This window comes from Crocodylus porosus, unplaced genomic scaffold (genome assembly GCF_001723895.1).
Source record: "Crocodylus porosus isolate Cpor-Errol unplaced genomic scaffold, CroPor_comp1, whole genome shotgun sequence".
Taxonomy (NCBI): domain Eukaryota; kingdom Metazoa; phylum Chordata; order Crocodylia; family Crocodylidae; genus Crocodylus; species Crocodylus porosus.
The window spans coordinates 13,216,847-13,242,241 of record NW_017728926.1 but is presented as its reverse complement, the minus strand read 5'-3'; the positions used below and the strand labels follow the sequence as shown (position 1 = coordinate 13,242,241).

The 25,395-nt window shown below is 46.5% G+C and overlaps 1 protein-coding gene across 3 annotated transcripts in view; it reads left to right on the top strand.

Annotated features, from left to right (window-relative positions):
• KAZN (kazrin, periplakin interacting protein) overlaps window positions 1-25,395 on the top strand; it is a 130,448-nt gene that overhangs the window by 24,826 nt on the left and 80,227 nt on the right. For all 3 annotated transcript variants that reach the window (XM_019541537.1, XM_019541538.1, XM_019541539.1), the window contains exon 2: window positions 1,604-1,795. In XM_019541537.1, the coding sequence (XP_019397082.1) occupies window positions 1,604-1,795 (192 nt within the window). The remainder of the gene's footprint in view (window positions 1-1,603; window positions 1,796-25,395) is intronic.

Sequence of the window (25,395 nt, the reverse complement as noted above, 5' to 3'; positions counted from 1 at the left end):
ATTAATGGACTTATTTCGGTATCCGTACGGTATTGTCTTGAATCCCATTATTCAGCTGAGGAACAAATCTGTTCCAGTGTATCGCTTTAACCTTTGATGTATGAGGGCTTCCTCTTCCCCCCCCTCCCCGCCGTCTCCCACATGCTTGCAATATTTATGACTTTTGATGTACTAGGACACCCTAGCAGCCGTGTATGGTACAGTTGCAGCTCGAAATGCATTGTTTTATTGCATTTTGTATCAGTGGCTTCACATGGGTCTCTCTAAAGATGCATATTTTATAAATGAGCCACTGAAAGCACTTGATCTTTGTTGCTTTGACTTTTAGAGGCTTTTGGCTAACATTTAGTTGGGTTTTAGTTGGCTACCAAATGGCTGTTAGTGCAAGCCATTGTTTTTTCTAGTGCCAATCCTTTCCTCTGGGTTGTGACTACACGTGTCATTTTTTGGTGGATCTGGGATTTCAGGGATTATTTCTGGATTTGCTCTGTGGCCATTTCTTGGCCAGACATCATGCTCTGTTTCCATACTCCGAGGGGTTTTGTTTCAAAGGGTTAGTCATGGTCAGTAATAAACACAAAAGTATTAGATACAGATGTGCAGGATAAGAGTTCAGCCTGACAAATGTATTTGTATCCAGTAGGGAAAGTTTGTCTTTTTTCTACCCCCACCACCCCCTAAGGTCTCCGAATAGTTCAGTTAAGATTCTTGGGCAGAATTTATGAACGCGCAGATGCATCTAAGCTGATCCATCTCAGCAAACCTGGTTTGCCTTGAATTGGATAGGGTGACGCTCAGTATGTTGTGGAGTGGGTTGCAAGTTGAAGGCAAGGTCTACGAGGAATGGGCAACTACCATCACCTAGATGAAGTGAAATCATCCCTATCTATAACAAAAAAAAATGTATTTAAGAGGTCTTACATTGATGGAAGTATAATGGCCAGACTTGTTTAAATGACTGGGCACCCAACTAGGGGCATTTTTAAAGATGCCTTAAATATTCATAGATGTTAGGGGCTGGAAAGGACCTGTCGAGATCATCTGGTCCAGCCTCCCTGCGCTTGGGCAGGAAAGACTGCTAGGGTCACCCAAAACCAGCCATCTCTTGAAAAACCTGAGCACTGCTGCTCCAAAGACAAATTTTCTCTCCCTGATCATGGTTTATAGGGTCTTTAAGCTCAAAGGAGAGAGAGGGATGCTTCTGGAGGAGAGCTCTGCGCTCCTTTGTAAGCATCCCTCTGACACGCATGCCCAAAACCATGTCCAAACCCACACAACCCAGTCTTGATTACACTGAGATTCATAGTAAGTTGGTGCTTTGGGGGAGGGGGAGGGATCAAAATGACTTCCTGGCTAAGGGGGTTCCTCTCTGCTTTGCCAGACAATAAATAGCATGTGTGCAAACCAGGAAAAGCGGTGTCGTCACGAGGTATGTGGTTGCAGTCCGGGCACAGGGGTTTGATGGTTGCACGGGCAGATCCGATGTGATGATGCCTGTTACCAAATGTGAATCTGCTGTCTGCCTGCTGGAGTGACTGAAAACTTGCCAGCGCCGAGGAGAGCAGGCAGTCACTTCCTCGCATTGTGTTCTCTCTTCCTCCAGTGCTGTTACGAGAAGAAGTGTCCCAGCTTCAAGAGGAGGTTCACCTGCTCCGCCAAATGAAGGAAATGCTGACAAAAGACCTGGAGGAGACGCATGGCAGCAAGTCGATGGAGGTGCTCTCTGCCACCGAGCTCAAGGTCCAGCTGGCACAGAAGGAGCAAGAGCTAGCGCGAGCCAAAGAAGCCCTGCAGGGTAAGAGCGAAACCCTCCCTTTGTTTCTGTACCCGGGTCTCTCGTGTCCTGCTTGCTGTGGGTGGCTCTGTCGCATGTCTTTGCTGTCTGCTCTTTCCCTTCCCCTCTTTCTGCCTCGTTGTCCTCTTCTCTTTCTCTGCCTCCTCCTTCACTCTTGTCCTCTCTCTTTCCCTGCCTGCCAGAACATCCTGAGGTTCGTCCCAAGATGTTAGCTAACAAGGAAGGAGAAACTGCGCCTTTCCTTCTGACAGCAGGGTTTACAGTCGCTCTGGAGCCTCTTGCTTTTATCCAAGGGGAGTTGGAAGAAGCCGAGCTGCTTCTGAAGAGCCTTTTACACTGAGCTGATGGGGAGGTTGTTTGCAAGGAACCAGCTCAAACTATTTGGCTCTGAGCAAGAGCCCGTGTCTTGTCTCTAATGTAATCCCAATGGCTGAATTCCCTGTCATCAAGGGCATATTCACTTAGCTTTCTGCCCCCCTCTCAAGGGTGTTTTCCACTGGACTGGGCAGTATCCCAGTGTTGTCCATCTGTGAATGATGCCTTCTGAACCCATTTGCTTCTGTCTGACATTAGACAGGGCATGTAAGGGTGAACATCACTCATGGCAAGGCTTTTGCACATAAGTGTTTGATTTAGGCTGGCCTGGATCTCAAGGTTTGCTTTTTCTTTTGATGTAATCAAACTGTTCCTCTTCCTCGTTTCCTAATTGCCCCTGCCCAGGAGGTTTGCTTCACTCTTCTTTGGAAATGGAAAGCGGTGTGCATGTGTGTAAGGAGGGTGACCCCTCCTAGCAGAATGACCGACAGGCTGCTCTCCAGCAGGACAAAGCCATACTTTTTACCACTATAGGTGTCGTTAAAAAAAAAAGACACGTCTGTCGCTATTATTGCACTCTGCATCAGTTATAAGAGACAATTTGCCACCAGTGTCAGCATTACCAGGAGTGGCCAGAACTGGCCTGTATGTGGATATGATCCAGGGCATTATGTTGTGTTTCTCATGCCCTCTGTTTGTAGGGTTGCTATTAGCTCCTGTATGAACTCACACAAGATGGTAAGCCCAGTGGGCACCTCTTCCCAACTGAAGGAAGTTGGTGTGGGGCAAGGAGGTGCAGGCTCTTCAACACTTTTCACGGGGGTGGCAGCCTGCTTCTCATGACGCTGCCTTTATTCATCTCCTGCTTGTGTGCATGGCTGTTGTGAGTGCAAGTGAGATAGGGCCAGCCGCTCCCAATGACAGCACAAATGAAATACTGCTCCTGCCCAGCCCATGGGGGAGCTCCAGCTGAGTCCTCTCCTGCTGCTTCCCTGCGATTCTGGGCCAGCTCAAAAACCTACATCCCTAGGTGCTGTATTTGGAGGTGCAGTCTCTTGAGCATCACTAAACGTGCTGCTCTTTTATTTCTGAGCTAGCACAGCTTGCAATCATCAGCAGCACCAGCTTATTTATATATTTTTCTATAAATCTCAGTCTCTGGAAAATTGATCCTCTCACACATAGGGAAGTAAATACTAGATTCTGGAATTCCCGATTAAAAAAAAATCAATCTCCTGACCAGGAAAGATGGTTGGCAGAAACATCCAAGCTTGTAGGGTTTGTAGAGTGTGGGCAGCTGCATGTCTGCAGTGGATTCGCTGCATAGTAGTGCTGTTTCATCAGTAAAGCATTGAACGAATTTTAAGGACTGTACGGTAAAATGATGCATTGAGAGAAAGATCAAAAAAAAAAAAGGGATGGTGGGAAGCCTGTGGAGAACCAAGTATAGTAAATATAGGGCGATCCAGTGACTGAAGCAGGCAGGCCATGTGGTTAGCATGATGGAGGACAGGCCAGTCTCTTGAAAATAGCGTTTGGACCAAAGAGAAGATGGGAGGGATCAAGCCGGGCAAGACCTAAGAGCTCATCATGTGAACTACTGGCAATGGGAAACATATGAAAGAGAGATGAGGAGAGACCTCGAATTGTGCGAGCTTCCTAGGACCTCTGGGAGAGCCACCCAACTTGCATCATTCTGCTGGATTGCTCAAGGTCCTGGGAGCTCTGTTGCTTGATGTTTAAAAGGAGGCCGGTGAAGGCATTTGTGCATGGCAAAAAAGGCATCAGATGAGTGTTGGCCTTGCTGGCCTGGTCTGAGCTGCAGCAGCGCTCTCTGGCTTTTGCAGTGCTTTACAGCGTGAGAATTGGCTCAGAAAAAATCCAGGTTGTTCCCATTACCTGAAGCTGGGACTGGAAAAGCATTCCCCGGCCAGACCACATTGAGCTTAATGAGGTGAGTGAATGAAAAGGACAAAGAAGCTGAAGGGCAGGGATTAAAAACTCTGAGGCAGCTATGTCACCATGGGGATTTCGGGGGCGATTGCTTAGCAGCTGTTCTGCATCGCAGCAGGGGGAGTGCGGGACCTCTCCTTGGATGCCAGAGGTGCCGAGAGGGAAGTGGCATAAAGCTGAACGATATTGCGGAAGGTACGCTAAGATGATGCTTTCCAACACTGCAAAGTTGAGGGACTAAATTGCAGGCAGGTGTAGGGCTAATGGAACCTGCATAAAGGAATTTATGGGCCTGTAATATGAAAAAGCTGCAGTATGTGTCTTTTTTTTTTTAAGCATTTAAATAAAAAAAGGATCAAGCAGCAGCTGTCACGTGCCACCTGCTCGCTGTGCCGCCTGAGGCCTTGTAGGATAAGAGCACTGGAAAATGTGCACCCTGGGTGGAAGAATCCTCAGCTTTCAAACTAAAAAAGATGTCCCAGCAATGTCTAACAAAGCACCATTATTTTTCCCTTCTACACTTTTCCTTCACATAGCGTCTTTTGCCCAAGAATCTCACTTGCTGCAAGCATTAAGAGCCACAGCAACCTTCAGGAGGTAGAGCAAGGATTATTGTTTCCCTTAAGCGGGGAAAACCTGAGGCACAGGAAGGTGGTCGCTTCTCCAAGGTCCCTCTGAATTGGATCCTAGCAGAATTCGCCACTGTTGGCTCCCAGCTCTGGGCTCTTTCCTGGAGGCAATGCTCCCAAGAGAGCATGGGCTTCATTACACTCCAAGTTAAAATGAGCAAAGTGCTAGTGATTTTCCAGACTGGAAAATCTAGATCCTGCCACCAGATCTGCTTGAGGCCTTGCAACAGTCTGCCCGTGTGCATCTGATTCCAGAATCCAGTTGGGATCAAACCTTGAGATCTGGAGTCTGCAGACATTTATCTTCACTGCAGTATTCACAGCTTTCTCCTGTATCCTGGGTTTATAACCTGAGGGACATATTAAAGTGTATCAGGAATTTTGGGATGATTTTTTTCCCCTCCAGAAAATACCTTCTCCTCCTCCTCCTCCTCCTCCTCCTCCTTCCTGAATTTTTTGTGGGAAACTTTGTTTTGACAGCGTGCATCAGGAAGGTTTCTGGGCTGGAGAGAGAGAGAGGCTAATTCTGTAGCCCAGTTGGCATGGAGTTGTCAGCTACTTGTTCTGCTCAGTTGGGAGCCAGGATTGAATATGGGCATCCTACATCCCCATGAGCCTATATGGATTTGTAATATTAGTTTCTCTCAGTGGAGCCTTTCCACTTTGTAAAAACATTCATTGGACTGGAGAGAGCTCGACTGATTGATTCCCCAGCCTGGTAGTCGGGGCAGTGATCTGGGATGTGGAAGACCCAGGGCCTTGAACGCAGGCTTCCCACATCGTAGCTGTGCTGCCCTGCGGGTTAGGTGGGGAGGGTGTCTCATGTCTGTGGGTGGCTTTCCATCCCAAAGCAAAAAAACCACAAGCTTAGGAAGATCTCCATTTCATCCCAGTGCAGAACACAAACCAATCTGAAACCTCTCAATTATTGCAGGAAGAGACATTGTGTTCTCTGGCAAGCCGTAGTCTGGTTCCAGAGGGTCATTATACCCCTTTTCTCTTTCTTTCTTTTTCCCACTTTAATCACTACATGGGAGGGAGAGTCCTATATTTCTTTGCCACTATAACATGGGGTCAGGGCATGGAAGAAGCTGAGAACCGCTGTCCTTTTAACAGTGTGGTAACAATTACTTGCATGTGGTCAAAATCAGCATGTCAGTAGTAACCACTGTATCCACCATTCATTTTGCCTGGAACTCGAAACCCGCAGAAAACGGTGATTCACATAAAGGCTAGTCACCAGATCAGGCGTTTGCTCTGCCTCCAGATACCAGGGCTGAGCCTTGAAGCCATGACACAAGCTACAGTTCACAGACTTGCGGGCTCTTGAAAGCATCCCCGTGAGCTGGAAACGAAGGGTGAAGGGACGGCGCCTTGTGTCCTCCTGCCTCGAGCATCCCCAGGATGGAATAGCTTACGTGTCCCAACTGACAGGTGCCCGAGAAGGCAGCATGGTGCCAAGAACAGAAAACTACCTACACCCTGCAATAGCTCCGCAGCAGTTGCTGCCTGCCCACAGACCAGCTCTGTCTGAACAGATGGAGTCGGTCCCTTGCATCGACAGCACATCCCGATCCTTGTTAGCACATGATGTCAAACAAATGCAGCGAGACAGGAAAAGAAACGCAATGCCAAACCTCCTAGTGCACGCTCATTGGTGTGGTATTGTGATGTGGTGGGTGGGTAGTCACAGCACAAGAAAATGCTGCAGATATGCAGAAAGGTGTCAGCTATTAATTAACAGGAAAATAAATCAGGAAGTGCCATGTCTTATCCACAACCGGCAGACAGTCCTTGTTGTTCCAATCCACCCAAATTAGCAGGGAGGGAAGAAGGAAACCCCTTTCCCCCCTCCACAAATGCTGGCAAAACAGCAGATCTAAATATAATCTCCAATCCCTGGTGCACCGCATCCAGCTTTCACTCGTCAGTTTTAATTTAAAGATTCGAAAGAGACATTGTCAAAATTTCTTAGGCTCAGAAGTTGAGCAGCTTAAATATATTATGAGTTTGTGAGCAGATTGGACCCAGAGCTCAAAAAATACACATCTGAGATCCATCCTGTGTTGGCCACTCGAGGAATTTGCTAAAAGGGCCTTGTTCAGCTCCTGGTTTTGACAGTGAGGGAATAGTTCAGATTCCAGGAGAAATGGCTACTGAATTTGGATGAGATTGATTTGGGAAGTTCAGATTGTAGGATGTTATTTTCCCAGATGTTTTCTATCTGTTATTCTACTTGAGGGTATTGGAAGTGGTGAGCACTTTTGAAAAGCAGGTGCAAAACACCACATCCTGTTCTAAGTGGTACTTATGTGTAGGGACCTACTTAAATTGTGCTGAGATCAAACAATTTTTGCGGGTTGGTCGCCGCATAGAAAGGAAATTGTTCAGTATTTCCCAGCCCTGTCCCTCAGCACTGATCGGCAGAGATGCCCCCACGGGGTAAGGTTGTGGCCACTGTTTTGTCTGCTGCCCTGCGAGCCAGCACCTTCCCCTTTCTGGGGTGGCTGCCAGGCCGGGCTGCCATGCAGCAAGGACCATTGGCTCCCACTGGGGAGCCAGCATTTTATTTTTATTAATTTCTTTAAAGTTGATCCTGTGCAATCTGCAAAATTACGAATTTAAGTAGACCCCCCACTTCTGTGTCTAAAGTGCAATCCTATTCCACCCTATTCAAGCACTTGACCAAACATTCATGCAAAACATGGATGAGTCCTTCTCCTCCTCCTTACTGCCTGTTGTGCCTTTAGGCAAAAATGAAGGTACATTACCAAAGCAGACATGCTTAACAGTTTTTCAGGGACCCCTGCAGGGTAGACTAAGATTACACTTAGAAGTCTAACAGGTGGAATAGGATCTTGAGTCGACTTGCCCAAAAATGGAGGCTCCAAAAATCCTTGGCAGCTTCTGGGGGAAAAAACAAGGTCTAAATATTGTTGTTTTACTCTACTACTTTGTTGCTACTGATAAACTACAAGCAGTGGCAATAATGCAGATGCTTAATTGTCAAAAATCCTGACCAAGCACCTCCGCATTCAGGAACTGGCTTTAAAATGAGAATTTGGGCGTCTTGTACTTGGTCTTTGGTTTACAGTGCAGTAGGGTTCCCATTTTCAAGCCGTCTCTACAGCCACACGGGGCAAAATCCTCCTCTCTTTTAATCGGATGTTTGCAAGAACTTCTGCCATAACACAACAACAGCAGCCCACCACATACTAAGAGATTTGTGATGGTAGGGGATGGACGCTTCGCAAGAACCACAGGTTTTGGAAGACCTGTAAAGCCACTTTGCAGTTGCTGGTTAACAGGATATGACCATGTCTCCTCATCGGTGCATCTCTGTTTTCAATCCTATTACATTTGCTTTGAACTCCAGTGTGATTTTTCTAGTGCTGCATTGATGTGGTGGTGCAGCAAGCTGCCTGGGCTAGAGAAAATGCAATGCAAATTGCAGCTGTTTGTTTTAAAGCCACATTAAAGCGTATTAGCTCCATGGTGGCAATAATGGCTTGGAAATCAGTGACTGTCAAATGAGAGGAAGAAATGTCAAAACAGGGAAGAGAAATCAGGACGGATCCTCAGCTGTTGTACACAAACAGAGTCCTATCAACTTCAGTTAAGCTTAGGAGGATATGGTCTGTAGTTCTGCTGCAGTTGAGATCATTATAAAGAGTAAAAATAAATATTTTATAGTCTATTTTTAATTATTAGAGAGAGGGACATATTGCTATCTTCGGCATTGCTCCATTTAATCAATGGGAGTTGGGGCAGGCTTTGAATGAGACACTAGACTGGGAAACCAGCTCCTCTGGGGAGTGGGGTTTCAAGACCATCAAGGCTAGGAAGAGGCTTGAAGGAGCAGGACTGGAAGGTATTTCATGTAGGGAGACAGGGGAGGAGGATCCAGGGAATAAGATGAAGATGCGCCAGTGTGGAAAGAGGAGACGAAGGCAGTTGTGTTTCCGCGGTCAGTGGACGAAGATGGAAGGTTTTGGGCGATCTAATCCCCATTTGGCCTTGATCCGCTTTGTCTTCATTTTGCTGCAAAGACAAGCTCAAAAGTCCTCTCCTGTACAGCTTGTGGATGCAAGAGCCCTGGGACATATATGGTGATACGGATTTGACGGCAATCACATTCCATCCCAGTGCAGCTGAGAGGGTGCTCATCTAGCCAGAAAAAAAGGCTAAACTTGGAGGAGTGAGAGTAGCTCATCTGTGAAAGGTCCTTGTAGTTCTGCACATCTGTGCTGGAAACTCCAGGGGGGGGAAACCAGAAACGGCGCACAATGCCAAGACCAGCCAGGAAACGTGCTTCACGGCAGGCCTAATCGCCTGTGGGTTCAGGGTTCGTCTGAATGCCACGTGAACTTTTTTTGGCTCCACTCGCTAACCTTCCCCTCCCTGTCCTTGCTCTGATCTGCCCTGAGAGCAGCTCTGAGGAATGCACCATCCTCTCTCGCCTGCTGCTTCCCCGGGTTATATTGCACTTCCAGGAATTCCTCGCCGTTCGCGCTCGGTGTTTGGCTTGGGAAGACAACAGCTCTGACAGGGGGAGATTATGCCGTTTGCTTGTTGTATTATGCATTTTGCTGCCTTCTGTCTGTACGTGCATGTGTAATTGTTTGTCACCCGGTGCGCGTACGTAGACATCTCTATAAAGCAAGTGCACATCTGTATATATGCATAAATATGTGCCTAAAGTACATGGTGGGGTGGAGCGAAATAACCATTTTTATCAGCAGGAGTTTAGGAATGGCATATTTTTCAGATGAGGGAGGTATGCAGATCATCAAGACAGATGCCAATAATACAAGTATATGTTGCCATTATGTTTGGCAAATGCCGAGTAGGTAGAAGAAAAGTCTTTTTGGAATTGTTTTTAACAGTTAAGGCCGTGAGCCTTCAGTGAGCTCCTGCATGCTTGAATGGACTAACTGCAGAGGTGCAGGGCTCTGGGAAAACACTGCCAGACCAACTTAAAAGCCGTGAGATCTTAATAAATGTGGGATCTTATGGGGCTTAATAAATAGATCAATAAAGGGAGGGCTCATAGGGAAATTACAAGTTTGTTGCACTGGATTTGCTCACCCAGATGAGGCTGCAGGAACCGGGCCTTGGTTTTAGCATGGAAAAAAAAAGACTGCATGACAGCAAGTCACCAACGTGATGGTGCACAACAGTAATAAATGACTAATGAGGGGGGGAAAATGAAACAGTCTGTGAGACTGAGAGATCTGTAAAGTTTTCCACTGAAAAAGCTTCGCATGTGAAAAAAGTAGCAAATATAAATGAATATGTTGTAGAAAAAAGTTCAGATCAAATGCAGGCAAAATTTTCCTGGCAAAACTTCATTAGAAATAGATTGTCCAGCTGAGTTCATTTGTTCATGTTTTTTGTTTTTTTTGTTTTTTTTAAGCACTGGAATTTTATCAATGTTTAAATCTTTGCATAGGGGTGTGTGTGAGTGTATGTCTAAATATTTTCATAGATTTCGTAGACATTACGGCTGGAAGGGACCTCGGAAGATCATCGAGTCCAGCCCCCCACCCCAGGGGCAGGAAGTCAGCAGAGATCGTAGGATCCCAGCAAGACAAGCATCCAGATGTCTTTTGAAGGTGTTCGGAGTAGGTGCTTGATGTTTGGAGAGATGCGCTCCGCTTATGGCACCTGTTTGTCCTTGCAGTGCTTCACCTCCTTGCTTACCTAGGAAGACCTCTTTTAGCACGGCTGCAATGCAGGCTGCCCCGCCGAAGGGATGTATGGGAGGTCGGAGAGGTGGGGCTGCAGTGCATGCTGCTACAGCTGCTCCAGGTGACTGCAGACAGCAATCCCTCTCTGAAGGCCTGGTTTTTAGTTATTTTATGGTCTGTTTTTAAAATGCAAGTAGAGACAGGGATTCTGCAGCAACCAAAGACAGTCTGCCCCAAGGAGGCATGTTCAAGTAATAATCCTCTGGGACCCAAGTCATGGTGACTTGAAAAGATGCTTTGGAGGTAATTTGATATTTTAGAAAGTCATCATATATCGGAAGTTTGCAGATACAAAAGGGCTGGGATTAAGTTACAAATGATCAAGTTCCTGTATTACCACTAGTTAGAAAAATGATGTCAAGCAGTAATCAGTCTTATGCTTGGTATATGAAACTAGACAGCCATGAGAGAATTATCTCCCAGAACATGATTTACTGCATTGTACAGCTGTAACGCTGGGCAAGTTGATTTGACAGATGGCAGGGTAAACGGGCCCCTTATAGACCACGGGTCGACCCCCTGCAGCCCATGGCCCAGATCCGGCCCACAGAGCCATCTGACCCAGCCTGCAGACCTGGAGCTTATGTTCCTTTCCCCTGTTTTCAGCCAATAATATTGACTAAATTCCACCTGAATTCACAAATAATTTATGGTCCTTCCTGAAACTGATTGTTGCTGTAAACTGATTGTTCATCAAAAACCTTTCTGTCTGTAGTGGTAGTAGAGTATCGCTTGCCAGTGGGCAGTGGAAGGCAAGTTCAAGATGGATGATCACGGTAATAGCCTGTGTTACAGTCGCATCGGATCAGGAGCCCATTGTGCTGGGTCCCATACAGGCATAGAACAAAAAAATAGTTCGTTGCAAACGCTGACATGATACCTGATGAAACACGCGCCGATCTTAAGTAGTCCATGATGAACGCTGCACAAATACTCCAGGCATTTAGCAGCAGGGGGCTGTGGCAGCAGTCGGTTTCCCACGCTGATGCTAGGAAAAATGATGGTGGCAGCTGAGTCCTAGTGTTTTTCCATCCTCCGACTTGGACTGGTTCGGTCCGGCCTGCAGATGCATAGCTTAAGCTTTCATAAGCTGTAGCTTGCTTCATCAGATGCTGCCGGAAACATTATCTGAAGTGTTCCTCTTTGCTGGTATGGTCCTGGGCCTGCCGCAGAAGGGGTATGTGGGTTATATGGGCTCAGGCAAGTAATGCACTAGTCCACTTCAGTGCAAAGGAAGACGGTTTGGCTCTATGGAAAAGAGGATTTAATTTGTGGGTTGAGCAGTTCTAGAGGAGGAACCTAAAAAACTAGAAGGAAGGTTTGCCTTGAATTTTATCTCCTTGGTATTTCTTGTTTAAAAAAAAAAAAAAGCTAGACTTGGGGAAGCAGGTGACTTTGCATTTTGCTTGCTTGTTTGACTGAGTTTGTAGAGCAGGCTGAGAGACATCCCCTCTCACAGGTGTTGTCTTCTGACCTTCCAGTTGGGGTGAAAGACCAGATACAAGGCTGACTGGATCATTAGAAACTGCCAAGAATGGATAAGACCTAATTTTAAAAATTCACAAAAAGTTGGTGCATCATGCTAAAAAGCTATGTGAGATCTCCCCCCAACTTCCTCCCTCCCCCCCAGGCAAATGCTGCGTTAAGAGACATTTCATCAGCTGTATGCGACACCTTTCCTGGACAGTGAAGTAAACAGAGGAGTCCTGGTTATATAATTTTTTAAACCAAAAATCCCAAATTGTGTGCTGGCCTTTGCTGAAGGGTGTTAGCATGGAACCCCCTATTACTGCCCAGCTTCTAAAAGGTGGTTACAAGTATTTATGGATCTAAAAATTAAATCTCTGTGGTCTTAGTGCTATTGAAACTTTGCAGGACTCCTTTAACTGCTGCAGTTTGATGTATAACAATAACGTCTAGAGACCCCCTTCAAGAACTGCTTCTTTTTTATGCTTAATTATGTATATAAGCCGGGCTCTCAAGAGACTGCAGTCTAATCAGCAAAGAATGGAAGTGGTGGGGGGAGGGAATAGAAATGTAAGCGGAAAAGTGACTTGCTTAAGGTCGCAGAGAATGGTCAGTGGCAGAGCCACTTACAGATCCTGACTGCCAGCCAAGTGCCTTATTCACCTGGCCATGGAGATGTCAGTGCCAGAGCAAAAGAAGTCACCTGCATGCCCATAGCTGCTGTACCCATTTAATGCCAAGAGGCATTTGTAGTACCCGGAGAGATACAGCTTCCAGTAATTAGTAGGGAAACCGTACAGCAGCCTTTCTGAATCAGAAGGTGCAGCGAAGCAGGGCAGGATAGATATTGGATAGCTGGGGCTTAAAGCCGAGAGAAGCTTTGAGAGCTGGAAGATCTCGCTGGGAATGTTTGTTTTACTAGGCTCCAGTAATTTTAACAGCCTTGCTTTTGCATAACGTTGCCTCGCTGATACAGGCTTGATGCCGGCCAAGTGGTTAGTGACAGATGTTAACTCTCATTTGGAGATAGAAAAATCGTGTACAGCAATCCGACTTCTCCTGATGAATATTTTAATATTAAAACTGCAAATCTCCCAAAATACTGAGGCAGCTTATTCTCGGTTCCTTAACACCGCCCCCCCCCAAGTCTTAAAGAAGGTTGTTTGGTAATAGTTTGAATACAAAATACAGATTTACTGTTCCTGTTTGTGTCCTCAAAATATGTTTTGCCCCTTTTTGATGATGTTTGCTGAAAGGTCAAGCAGGTGAGGAGCTGCCCCTGGCACCTTTCCCTCCCTAACCAGTTCCTCCTGGAGGGCAAAGGAGCAGAAATCACCCTTCTTTTGTTTTAATGTTAATGAGCGGGACATGCACTCGCTTAGCAGAAAATAGGTGGATACAAACAGCACTGTGGGTTTGCATAAGGCACCTCGGGAGACTCCTTGAATCTCTAGGAAGCGTTGAACATAAACCAGTGTTTTGTTTGTCTTTCCTCCATCTCTCCTCCATTGCTAATTCCATTGCCAAATCCCTCTGCTCTTGATCCTTTGCTGCCCAAATAGCACTGAGCGGCCTGCTCCTCCTCCTGTCTGCATTCGCACCAGGATTTTGTGACCCAGCCTTCTTCCCTGAAGTGCACGCTCCAGATGATCATTTTGGGACCCAAGTTCTGGGGAAAACCTTTTTGCGAGTCCAGTTTTTCACCTAATGATTAAACATCTAAAAGAGGAGATGTAGACAGATGCAGACGGTTTGGTTATTGATAGATTCTATTATGGGAATTTGCTGGAGCCAGGTGTTTCGCCAAATTGTAGGAGCTAGAGATATGGAGTAGGCTTTCAAGATGGATGGGCTGTGTTAGAGTAGAGCACATTTTTCCTGGAGAAATGAAGCTCTGTTTCCTGCAAGGTTTAGAAACTACTAGCAGGCAGGTTCATTGCTCGGGGGTGAGAATGGAAGAGGGAATAAAAAAGAAATGAAATAAAGCCCCACTTCAGCAGAGCACTCGAGCACGTTTCAGCCCGTCCTTGTTCAGCAAAGCGCTCGCATCAGCAGGACAGAACACGTGCTGTTTTTTGTGTGTTTTTCTGCATTCAGACTCTCCATCTCTGAAATGCATGGATCTCTCTTATTTTGCATTTAGCTTGGGCTCTTATGATTTGATTATCCTTCTTTCCATCTCTCGTGTGGAAGGATGCTCAGTGCCATTGGAGTACCAGGTTAGCTGCATGAACATGCATTTAACTGGGGAAATGCATACGCAGGCTGCTTACCCTGCTGGGTAGAAAGGAAGATGCCTAGAGAAACTGGCTTTCTTACCTCTCTGTCAGATGCACCAGGTTCTCTGTACAAAAATCCAATCCATTTTTTAAAGACCTGCCTTATTGATCCAGGCAACAAAAAGCTGACTTCCTTATGCAGGCGCTGACCCTGTTTTTCATGGAGCACAAATTCTGTGCATATCATACCTTAGTATTTTCAACCAAAGCTGACTTCAGTTTGATTTTTGCTCCCCAAAACTTGTTTTGTAGTAAAGGCACCTGTTAGTGAGTGAATTGTTACCTGCCAGCATTTGCACTAAAGATCTTTTTAAAGGGAGCTGTAATTACATGGCCACTGCAAACTTGGGATAACAAAGCAGCGTTTTTGGAGCTGCATCCCTGCAATCTCAGGGACCTCATGTTGGAAGTGTCACTGAATCGAGCTGGTGCTTACTACACTGATGAAGTCTACTACCTGTTGGTTTGGATTTTGCAATACGCACTCAGTGGCATGACACACTTATCATGCAGACTTCAGCTAGTCTGCCTCCACAGGCGGCTCAGCTCTTCATCCATACCTTTTGGCATGGTCAATCCATGGCAGAAGTGTGGAAAAAAAAAAAAGAAGTCATCGTCACAGAAAGGTTACCCGGTGCACTTGCTGCTTGATTGCAGCAGGTGAACACTAACCTTACCAAACACCCTGTCCTGGAGTGATACATTGCCTCGTGGGAGTCATGGTTTGGAGAGAGACTGCTTTGTTCTTCTGTATTAACTAACCTTCCTATCAAGACTGCATCCCCCAGGATCTAGCACAGTCTCGCAGAGCAGAGGAGGGCAGAATGAGTCAGAATGAGTCAGATGCAATTTTCCATGACCCCAGCAATGTCCATGACAGAGGTATAGCCATCCAAAGATAGGATTGAGGTGCTATGGATTGCAGTTCGCCCTCTATTTATCTGCGTGGGGAAATGCCATGATACGAAATGTGTTAGTGCTCAGGTTAATTCAGGTTTGGCTCGTCCACTGGCCATGTTTAGCTCTAAAATCCAAAGTGCTACCATGCGCTGAAAAATATTCAGCGTGGCCGTATAACTACCACTGTGCATGTAATGGATTTTTGGGGAGTTCGTTGTCTGAAATGAAAATGTGTTTAAAAAAAAAAAAGATCTTTTCTGTCTTTCACTTAAATACACTTTTTAATCAACAAAAATTGCGATCTGTAGCACCTCAATGCTATCTTTGGACGTCCCTCCAATGTCAATGGGGCTAGGCTGCATTGCTTAGTGTGCTAATAAGTATGGCTTTTCTGTCTTTTATGATCTTTTCTGTCTTTCACTTAAGCACACTTTTTAATCAACAAAAATAAAAAGTTTAATTTGGGGAGCATTTAAACTTAAAAGTTTCTAAAGAAAAAACCAGCATTTTGAAACAGAATGTCAAAATGACTGGCTGAATGTTGAAACTAAGTGGTTCAGTTTTCTTATGTTCCTTTCCCCTGTTTTCAATCAAAAATATTGACTAAATTCAGCCTGAATTCACAAATAATTTTGATCCCTCCTGGAAATGATTTTTTTTCCTGTAAACTGATTTGTCATCCAAAAGCTTTCTGTCCATAGTGATAGCAGAGTATCGTTTGCCAGCGGGCAGCGGAAGGCAAGTTCAAGATTGATGATCACAGGCAATAATCCGTATCACTGTAACATCTGGTTGTGGATCAGGGGCCCATTGTGCTGGGTACCGTATAGGCATGGAACAGAAAAATAGTTTGTCGCCTCAGATGCTGCCATTATATCTGACAACGCACCCCAATCTTCAGTAGTCCATGCTGACCGCTGCACAAATGCTCCAGGATGGCGCCAGAACCGAAAGCTCGGCCTGCGATTCTGAAAGTTACAGTTTTTGGGAGAGCTGTAAAACACAGCCCCTGACTGCTGTAGTCCATGAAGGAGCAAGCCTGTTACTGGTGAAATTCCAGTTACAGCAAATACAATCCATCTAAATTTCCCTGCAGTTTCAATTAGATATGGCACTCTGATTTACTACCTGTCCTGAACCACTGCATCCTCTGAAACAACTGCTGCGCTTTGTCCCAAAGGTGCCCGCATTCCCAATTCCCAGACACACCACCTGTGAAATGCATTAGGACCTTTCATGGCAAAGGCTGCCACACAAATGCAAACTTTTCTATTGATTCATCACTGAAGATTAAACCTGGAGACGTGTGTGTGTGTGTGTGTGTGTGTGTGTGTGTGTGTGTGTGTGGTACATATGTATTAATTACAGGATGACTCGTGTCTGTGTAATTCACGGTCAGGGCTGACCGATTTTATGGGTTGGTCATGGTGACAGCATTGAATTTCATGGCTGGGATGTAAGAACAGAGGAAATTAAGTGAATGTTTATGTGACAAGATGGTTTACACATGCCTTTTTTTTGCAGCATGTTGCTGAGGTATGAGCACTTAGCCCCGTGACAAGATGCATTTCTCAGCATTAGAGAATTAGAGCATGATTCAATAACCATTGAAGACAATAGAAAGGCTCCCATGGACTCGTCTGAGCCTTAACACAGGCCCTTGGAAAAATGGCATTCCACAGAATTAAAGAGCACTTCTGAAACAAGGATGGAGATATAAAAGGAAGCACAATTTACTCTTTATAAGGGTCAAGACATAGTTCTGCTCTGGGAAGTGACTTGTAGAGCGCTATGCCTGTTTGTCTTTTATATCACAGTCGCTCAACTTCCATTACCAAATGAAGTGTGTTTGATGCCAGCTCAGCTGGAGATGGGAAAGGCGAGCTGGGTTCAGTCTGATGAGTGCATTAGCACTAGTGACAAAGACCGCCGTGGTCCCATTTGAACTGCGAGGACTACCAGAATAATAGCGAGCCCAGCACTAGGTGTTGTGCATCAACATAATAAGAGAGAGCCCCTGTTCTGAAAAGGTTACAGGCCAAATGCACTAGCCAGAAAAAGGAAGGGTTATGATCCAGGCTTTTCAGATAGGAAATAAAGCGCAGAGAGAATAGCTGAATTGCCTGAGGTCAAAGAGTCAGTGGCGGAGCCAGAGATTGAACCTAGATCTCTAGTGCCTGAAGGTCAAGGCTATCCCTCAACCGATATGTGTTGGAGAATCTCTGCCTCTCTCTCCAAAGTCTCACTACCTTTCCCTTCAGAAACCCCATCATGATCGTTATCTTGTTCTGACGCTATTGTCTGGATTGTTATTCTCTGGTGTGTCGGTTCCTACATTATTAATTTAATATGGGCATAGCTAACAGTAATAAAGCGGTCTCTAGTCCCCCTTAGTTTAATATTAAACCAATGTAGTGGCTAGATGAAGGGTAAAGAACACTAATTAAATATCTCCTGGCTATGACTGTGGGTCAGGTACAACTGTATTATCTATGGAAAAGGGGTAAAGTAGGGCTGTACATGGCAGGTATTTATGTGATGCTATGTATTGTATAGTATTTTATATCTCATCTCATCTCAGCCCCTCACTGTTGCATTATGTGCAAAATATGGGAGGTGATAGTGCCTCTCTACTCGGCACTGGTTAGGCCTCATCTGGATACTGTGTGCAGTTCTGGGCTCTGCATTTTTAAAAGGATGTGCAGAAGTTAGAGAGGGTCCAGAGGCAGGCATCAAAGCTGATAAAGGGCTTGGAGGACAAGTCATGTGAAGAGAGGCTGAAGGAGGTAGACAGGTTCAGCTTGTGGAAAAGGCACTTAAGAAGGGACGTGTTGGCAGTTTTCAAGTAGTTGAAGGGCTGCCCTAAAGAAGAGGGAGAGCACCTTTTTTCTCTTGCTGCACAGAGGAGGACCCAGACCAGTGGCTTGAAGTTTCAGCAAAGTAAGTTTAGATCAGATATCCGGAAAAACTGTGAGAATAGTGAAGCAGTGGACCAGACTGCTTAGGGAAGTTGTGGTCTCTCCATCACGGGAGGTGTTCAAGAAGAGGTTAACCAGGCACTGGTCAGCGGTGACCTATGCATAGCTATGCCTGTTCTACTAAAAGCATTTCCCAGGCACCTGGGCTTTGCTGGCTGCCTTCTTTCTGCTACATGTGTGAGAGTATTTTTAAGCTTTCCTGGGATGTATTGGGTGTTGGCTGCAGCCAAGGCTGGGGACTCTGACTGCAGTGTGCCAGTGTTTCTGCTGGGACCAAAGCCGAAAGTTCGTGGCAAAGGATCTTGTCCCTCCACTCAGTGTCAGACTGATCACCATATCTGGGTCAGGAAAGAATTTTACCCCCTAGTCAGACTGGTACAGGCTGTAGGGGTTGTAGTGGTGGACATGGTCCTCTACCGGGGATCGCTTAAGCATATACTGATAACATTTCATAGAAGCAGGACGTGGGCTACCGTGGCTTCGCCTGTGGCAGAGTCAGGTGTTAGGTCTGTGTTGTGTCAGGGTTGGTAGTCATCTTATGTAGATTATGGTTTGTATGGGGTGGTTTGGATAGGGATGATCCTGACTCGGGCAAAAGGTCGGACTAGATAGCCCTACTTCTCTATGACACTATAGATCTAATTTTTCTCCTTCCAAAAATACACATACGTGTATATATATATTTCAACCTAACATATCATTCTCTCCTTCTAATCTAATTTTCCCATGGCAATAATATTTAGGCAGCATAAATTGCAGAGAAACTATTCTCTCTCTGTTCTTTTGCGGCTACTTTGTCATCTAATGTCATGCTGCTAAGATATACAAAATAATTATGTATCTCAGTACTCCCAAACACTTCACAAAGTTAAATGGTACAATTACCCAGTTGATTTTCCTCTTCCTTCACTATTATCTATAGTGGTTTTATTTTTTTTTTAGCTTGAAGTACTCAAGGAGTAAATCTGTTAGTTGTTTGAAATGATGTGAAAAGTGGATTGAGATGAGATTAAAGACCCATGAGCACACTAGGGAAAATGGGTATTTTTTTTTTTATTGCGTTAACTAACTTCTTTCAAAATCTTGAGTGTAGACAAGAACAGGTTGTAATTTTAATATGCATTCAATGGGGAGCCAGTCTTTTTAGCCAGTGTCCACAAATGAACCCTAACCCTAACCCTTCCCCTCTCTGATCTGCTGCTCTGCTTTCTTTTTCTTCCCTGTGCTCCCTGCCTGCTCTGCAGCTCTGCTTTCTGCTCCCTGCCCCATCTGCCACTGGGCTGCCTGCCCCCACCCCAGTTTGCCATCTGCCACAGGTTAGCCACTCTGCATTAACTGATTAAGGATAATCCTTGGTGGACTAACACATGTTAAAATGCTTTGCCTTATCTACATGACCCATGTTCGCTTCACGTGGCATGTGGGCCTTTTCCAGTGCGCCCCCCCCCCCCCCCGGCCAAATAACAAGACTGTTGATGACCACTTAAAACCTGTGCTGAAAAGGCTGCGTTGGTCCACATAGCTCCAAGATGATCAGCCTTTTTCTGCTCGGCATTGATTTATTGCTTCTGAAGGACGCACTGCTGAGTGGCTTCCTCTGTTGCCCGAGCTGCAGAAAAGGTGAGCCTGGTTTATAAAATAGATTCTCCTCTTTGGACTGAAGCAGCAAGGTTAAGCTGTGCAGTGCCACTTGTTACACGAAGAGCTCAAGTCACGTATTGTATGCCATCTAATAGGCAAGCAAACGGGGAAACTGGAGGACAAAGTTACCGTGTATGGACAAGGTGGCCCTGAAGGCCAAGTAGGGCCAGCAGTCAGAGTCAGGAATTACGGCACTAAGATCTTGTAGGTGTTTCATTAAGGCTTGTATGTTCTTTGATGGCTCCATTACGTTTGTGATTGCAAATAGTAGTCAATTGTGCAGTCAATGTTAACAAATGTGCTATTTTTTAACTCAGTTCATTGGTTCTCTCCTTGGAACAGCAGAGCAAGGTTGGGGGTTTTTTGGAAAGAAGGGAATGAGAAGAAGTTGGGGACAGTGGGGGAGAAGTTGCATGGATGGAGAGCAGCATTATAGAAAGCAAACTGGAAGCAGGAGAAGCGCATGAATGGGGGATAGGGGATGTGATGTTGGCTGAGCAGAGAGGCTGTATCACAGCTGACACATCAGAGAAAGGGAGTTGGGTTCCTTGGGAAATAAGCACAAAACATGTGGGCTTGAAATGCATGCATTGTGCTTCCTGTTAACTGCAAGGACACGATAAAAGGAGGCTGAGTTTCTAATTGGATAGGTCCAGTAGATGCCAGTGCACTGTCCCGTTCTGGCCAGGTCATGCATTAGGACTGGAAGCTACCTGCCATTCTTTGCAAGCTGCTGCTCTTAATGAGAAGCCAAACAACAGCTTTGCCAGGCAGACTCTGAAGCCTGTCCTGATGTGTGCAATGGTCGTGAGACTAAGCCACCACACCGTGACTTTGTACAGCATGGCTTCTCTGTCCAGCTGACAATCTGCATCAGGCATTTGGTGATGGAAATGCATATCTTCCAGGAACTAAGTTGAGACACTTCATTGTCACCAGCGGTCGGAGTTAAATTTCAGGCTCCTATCTGGAGCAGTGAAGAGCTGGTGCGTTCGCCCGCTTCTCCTCTGTCTAGTCTCTTGGATGTATTAATAAGGTGGTTGCGTGACCACGGCCTCCCGATTAAACTCTGGCAGATTTTGGGTGAGCAACAAGCGGTGAGCAGGGCAGCGGGAGAGCGTTCAGATCCACTGACTTTTCCTCTGGTTTCATAAGTAGATTGCACTGAAAAAAACCAGCATCCTATGATCAATTAGCACATTTCGAAGTAGTGTTTTCCTCACCCTTCCTACCAACATACTTCTGGACCAGAGAGTCCCTTTATTGTGCTTTGTGGTCACAGAGGGGCCGATTTCCCCCTTTGCTGAGATCAACACAACAGTGGGCAGGTGAAACGAGGAGTCGGAAGAACCTCCCTTAGGATACTTCTGCAAGGGATGGTGCACGCTCACAAGTGGGAAAGGACTGCGGTTGTGTTTGGAAAGAGAGATGCTGTGAGATCCTCGGTGTGCTCCGCACCTTGCCTTCAGCACCTTGCCTTCAGCAACAGCTGTAAGCCACCTTGGGATATGACCTACTGTTTCCATTGCATGTTTGTGCAGTATTTACCACAACGGGGCAATCCCTGGTTGCATCCCAAGTAGATAATAACCATGCCAGCAGAGTCTGTTGCTCCACCCAGTAGTGCCAGCGATAGGGCTACTGCCTCTTGGCCTGCACGTGGAGATGATACAGGCACTGCTGGCTCTGAAGTCCTACTTCTGGAGCGCTCCTGCGAAGTTGCACCGGCAGAATGGATGGCGATGGAGTAACCAGGCTGGGATCAGTGCAGGGGGACCTGCATTGTGTGGAAAGCCAATGCTCTCACCTTCTGTTCAGCCTGTCATCTCCTTCCCCCAATGACAGTCTCAGCAAGTGCTCGAGGACCATTCATTTTGACTTTTTCAGCAGGGAAAGGAAGCCAGGCCTCTGTTCTCCAAAAGAGACTATTTTCCCCAGGAGGACGCAGTCTTTGAAATGGCGAGATTGTTTCCCATGGACTCCAGCGCGAGTTGGAGAGGGACCCGGACAAGAAGCTCCCCAGCTGGAATCGAGGAAACACTAGCGAGAGAGCCGGGCAGTGGAAGACACGGGCTTTGCCGGTAGCAAGAGTCAGGAAAGGTCGGATTGCCCATCCAGTCCATCCCGCTGGCTGTCCCCCTGGCTCTGTCCCCAAAGACGGCGTCTGCCCGCGTTATGAAATGAAGCCTTATTGACTTTGAGTTTTCTCACCAAAGAAACGATTCTCCTGGCTGCTTTACAAGAAAGGAGCAAAGCATGTCTGGCTTATTTATTCTTGTCTGGCTTTGCCATCGCATTGTAGATTTAAACGGGGTTGGTTTCCTCAGCTGAGCGTGTTTGCTGAGATGTACTAAGCTGATGCAATGTCAATACCTTCCCTGTTTACCGTCTCACCGGCTGTTAGCTCCCCGGGCTTGTCTCCTTTGTGCGCAGCTTTCCTGAGCCTGCTGCCAGGCTGAGATTGGCCTTCTGCACCCAGGACCTTTCATGCGGTAATGGGACACCAAGGGAGGCCACGGCTTCCTGAACAAACAAGTGGCGCATGAGATAGCAAGCGGGAGGAGAGCGTGCCGGCAGGAAGCTCCCACAGCTGATCTTCCTTGATGATTCATATTTGTTGTTTTTCAGTGAAACCCAGGGCTCGAAGCAGTCTGTAGCATGTGGATTTATTTTTAGAAGCAAAGGGGGAGCTTCGTGATAGGTAAACAGGTTGCTGCCAAAGCAAAGAAGTGGTGCAAATTTCTAAGTGCAACCCATATTTATCCTGGGGGTTGTTTTTTAATCCCTGCCCCTCACTCTGAGTGCCTGCCCTCTCCACTCCCATCTCCAGGGGTTTTATAGGTTTCTCGCGCTGGCCTCTGGGCACCAAGGATATAGGTATTTTTCTACAGAAAAAGGCACTGTCCTGAGCTTCCTTCCTGTTTGCCAGTTGTTCTGAGCTAGGCCTGCGTCCCTGTGCAGGCTGCCAATTCAGGCAGGACTGCAGGGAGGAGAAATGCAGGGGCAGGCTTTTTAGCATGGGCACTGAATGAGAAGCCAAGTGACAGCCAAGCAGAGATGCCATGCACAGGACCCAGAGCACCTCACCGCTGTGCATAGGGAACTGGAGTGCTCTGTGTTCCCACCTCCCCACCCCATCCGTAGAGCCGGAGGAGGCAGGAACAGGGCCCGCTCCTTCCCTCTGGAGGAAAGGGATTTAATTCTGGTCCAGAGTCCTTGACCTAAATGTCCTTAGCTAGGTGCTCTGACCTGCCTTTGAGGATAATTGCTGGGGCTAAGGTACGTCCAAAACATTATGGCTTTGTCTGACTTGGGTTTAGAGCCTGAGAGTGCGTTTTTGGGCAAGGAGTCAGATTCTAGCCGGCGCAGTTCACCGTGGTGCCGTTGCTGTGGCAGGCTGATTTAAGGCTGCCACGTACCTGCAGACTCATTCCCACGCAGTATCGTCATAACGTGGCGTCACGAGGGGGACAGCCCTCAAGGTTCATGCCAGGTTTTTATTGCAGGGTGTTGCAGTGGTTTGCGTCTGTCTTTTTTTCCACCCCATCTCTGCCGCAGTTTCCTTTGTTTTATGACTAGTGCTTTGGAAAGGCATCGAGTGAACATATCTAAGTATTGGTTTCTGTGCGGTGCCTTTTAACAGGTTATCTGGTGGTGTCTAACCCTGAGATCCTTGCCAAGTTTTTATGGCTGTTGAATGGTTTCTTTCTCTCAGCTTTGTGAACGCTTCTTTTATTAATAGCACTGTGCAAGGTGCCGGGGGTGGGGCACACCTGAATGTCAAAGCCTTTTGTTTCCCTGCTGAACAAGTCCCAAATCAGTCCTTTATAGTAGAAACCCCCTTGAACTGCCCCTCACCTCTGACCTCGAAGGGAGGACTTCTCAGGACAGGGAGGGAATTTGGAGTCGGGGGGCCCCCTGCTTCGCCAGCGAGCATGCCAGGCATCAAGTGCTGCTTGTAGTATGGCCATCAGACTCTGACCCAAGATGCTGGAAGCCGATGGTGCTCCACAGGCCGGCCGGCCGGCGGTTGATGCTGCAGCAGTGCCCTGCTGTCAGGGTTTTCTGCGAGCTGAGCATGTCCCTTCCCCGGTGCTCCCAAGATCCTGCAAACCAGTGATCTGCACAAATCCCAGCGCGCGGCTTTCCCGGCGTTGTGGCTGCTCCCCCCTCGGCCAGGTGTTATGCGGTTCATCTCTCGACAGAGCTGATCGTTATGGAAGCTGCTTACTTGCTCAGAAGATGGGTGGATCCTGGTGCCTTTCAGTATGGTATGGAAATGATTTATTGAATGAGTTAGGATTCATTGAAATGATTTACAGTGCCAGCTCCTGCTCTTCATTGGTGAAAAGGCAAAACGCATCGTCTGATTAACCGTACAAAAGGAACCCTTTAAGGCCGTACCGATCTGCATTTGCTCATTTTTCCTCTAAACTTTGTTCCATGAAGCTAAGGCTCTAAACAGTTAAGTGGCAGATGGCTTCCCCCAAAAATTTCTGCATGCTCTGGTGATAGGAGACATAAATTCACTGCTGTAATTGTTCATCTTTGCATAACTCCTCTTTTTTTGTGTGCGCGCTCTTTCAATTAATTTCCTATTAATCGGGTTTGGAATGAAGTTCTCTAATGACTGATAAATCTTTTAAGCTTAGGAGCTAATCGCTTTCTGTGGGGGGGAAGGAGTGATTAAAAAAAAAAAAAAGTGGATTAATTTGTGACTCTCACTCTACAATGGGCACTAGAACAAATGGGCAATTGTCTTTGGACTTTCTTGTTATTGATTAGGCCAGCGCAGTTTGTTCAGCTTCGCACACAGAGAGATTTGTTTTAGGGGAAACCAACTGTAACACTTCAGCCTATAAAATGTAGTCATTGATTTGTGAAGAACAAAAATCTGTGCCAGTACAATTAGCCGGGATTCAAGTTGGTTTTCTGTCCTGAGGCTGGATCCTCGGCTGAAGTAAATTGGTGCTGAAGTCAGCAAGAGCTGTCTTGATGCGCAGCAGATGAGGGGCTCGCCCAGCACTCCCGCTGTGCTAGTCACTCAGATTGTACCGGTTTAACGGAAAGCAGGATTTGGCCCAGCTTTAAAGGGGATGATGTTTATGGGGTCAAACAGCTGGAGGGCTGGCTTACTGTGCAAAGCTGAACGCAGCGATGCTCATGTGGTTTCCATATGGAGCAGAGACTCTTCAGGATGAATGGGAGATGTTGGCAGAATAACGTGAGTAGTAAACTGGAGATAGAGGGAAACAACTATGTTGCTCACTGTGTCAGACCCCTGGGCTTGGTACTTCATCAGCTCACATCGTTTGTCCATTCGGGAACCTCAGGGTAACTGTGAAGTACTTCTACTGTAGTTACTCCTGATTTCACCAGTGCCAGCATCCATGCCTCTTCTCCCAGGGATGCAATCAGATTTGTGGCCTCTACTGATGCTTCTCTCTCTTCCTGACACCTCTGCTGACCCTCTGCATGACTTTGGTGAGTCTCTGACCTGCGGTTTCCCGTTTTCCTCGTCTGGAAAGGGGGTGGTGCATCTCGCCTTGGGACCAGGGTTGGGGAATCCTCTGAAGGAAGCCTCTGCATCAAGTCCTAAGGTTAAACTCTTCGAAGATGCTCAAATGACTCTGTGCCTTATAAGTTTTAGGAGTGTCTTAAAAATTGTACCCAAAGGGGCTTTTTTGT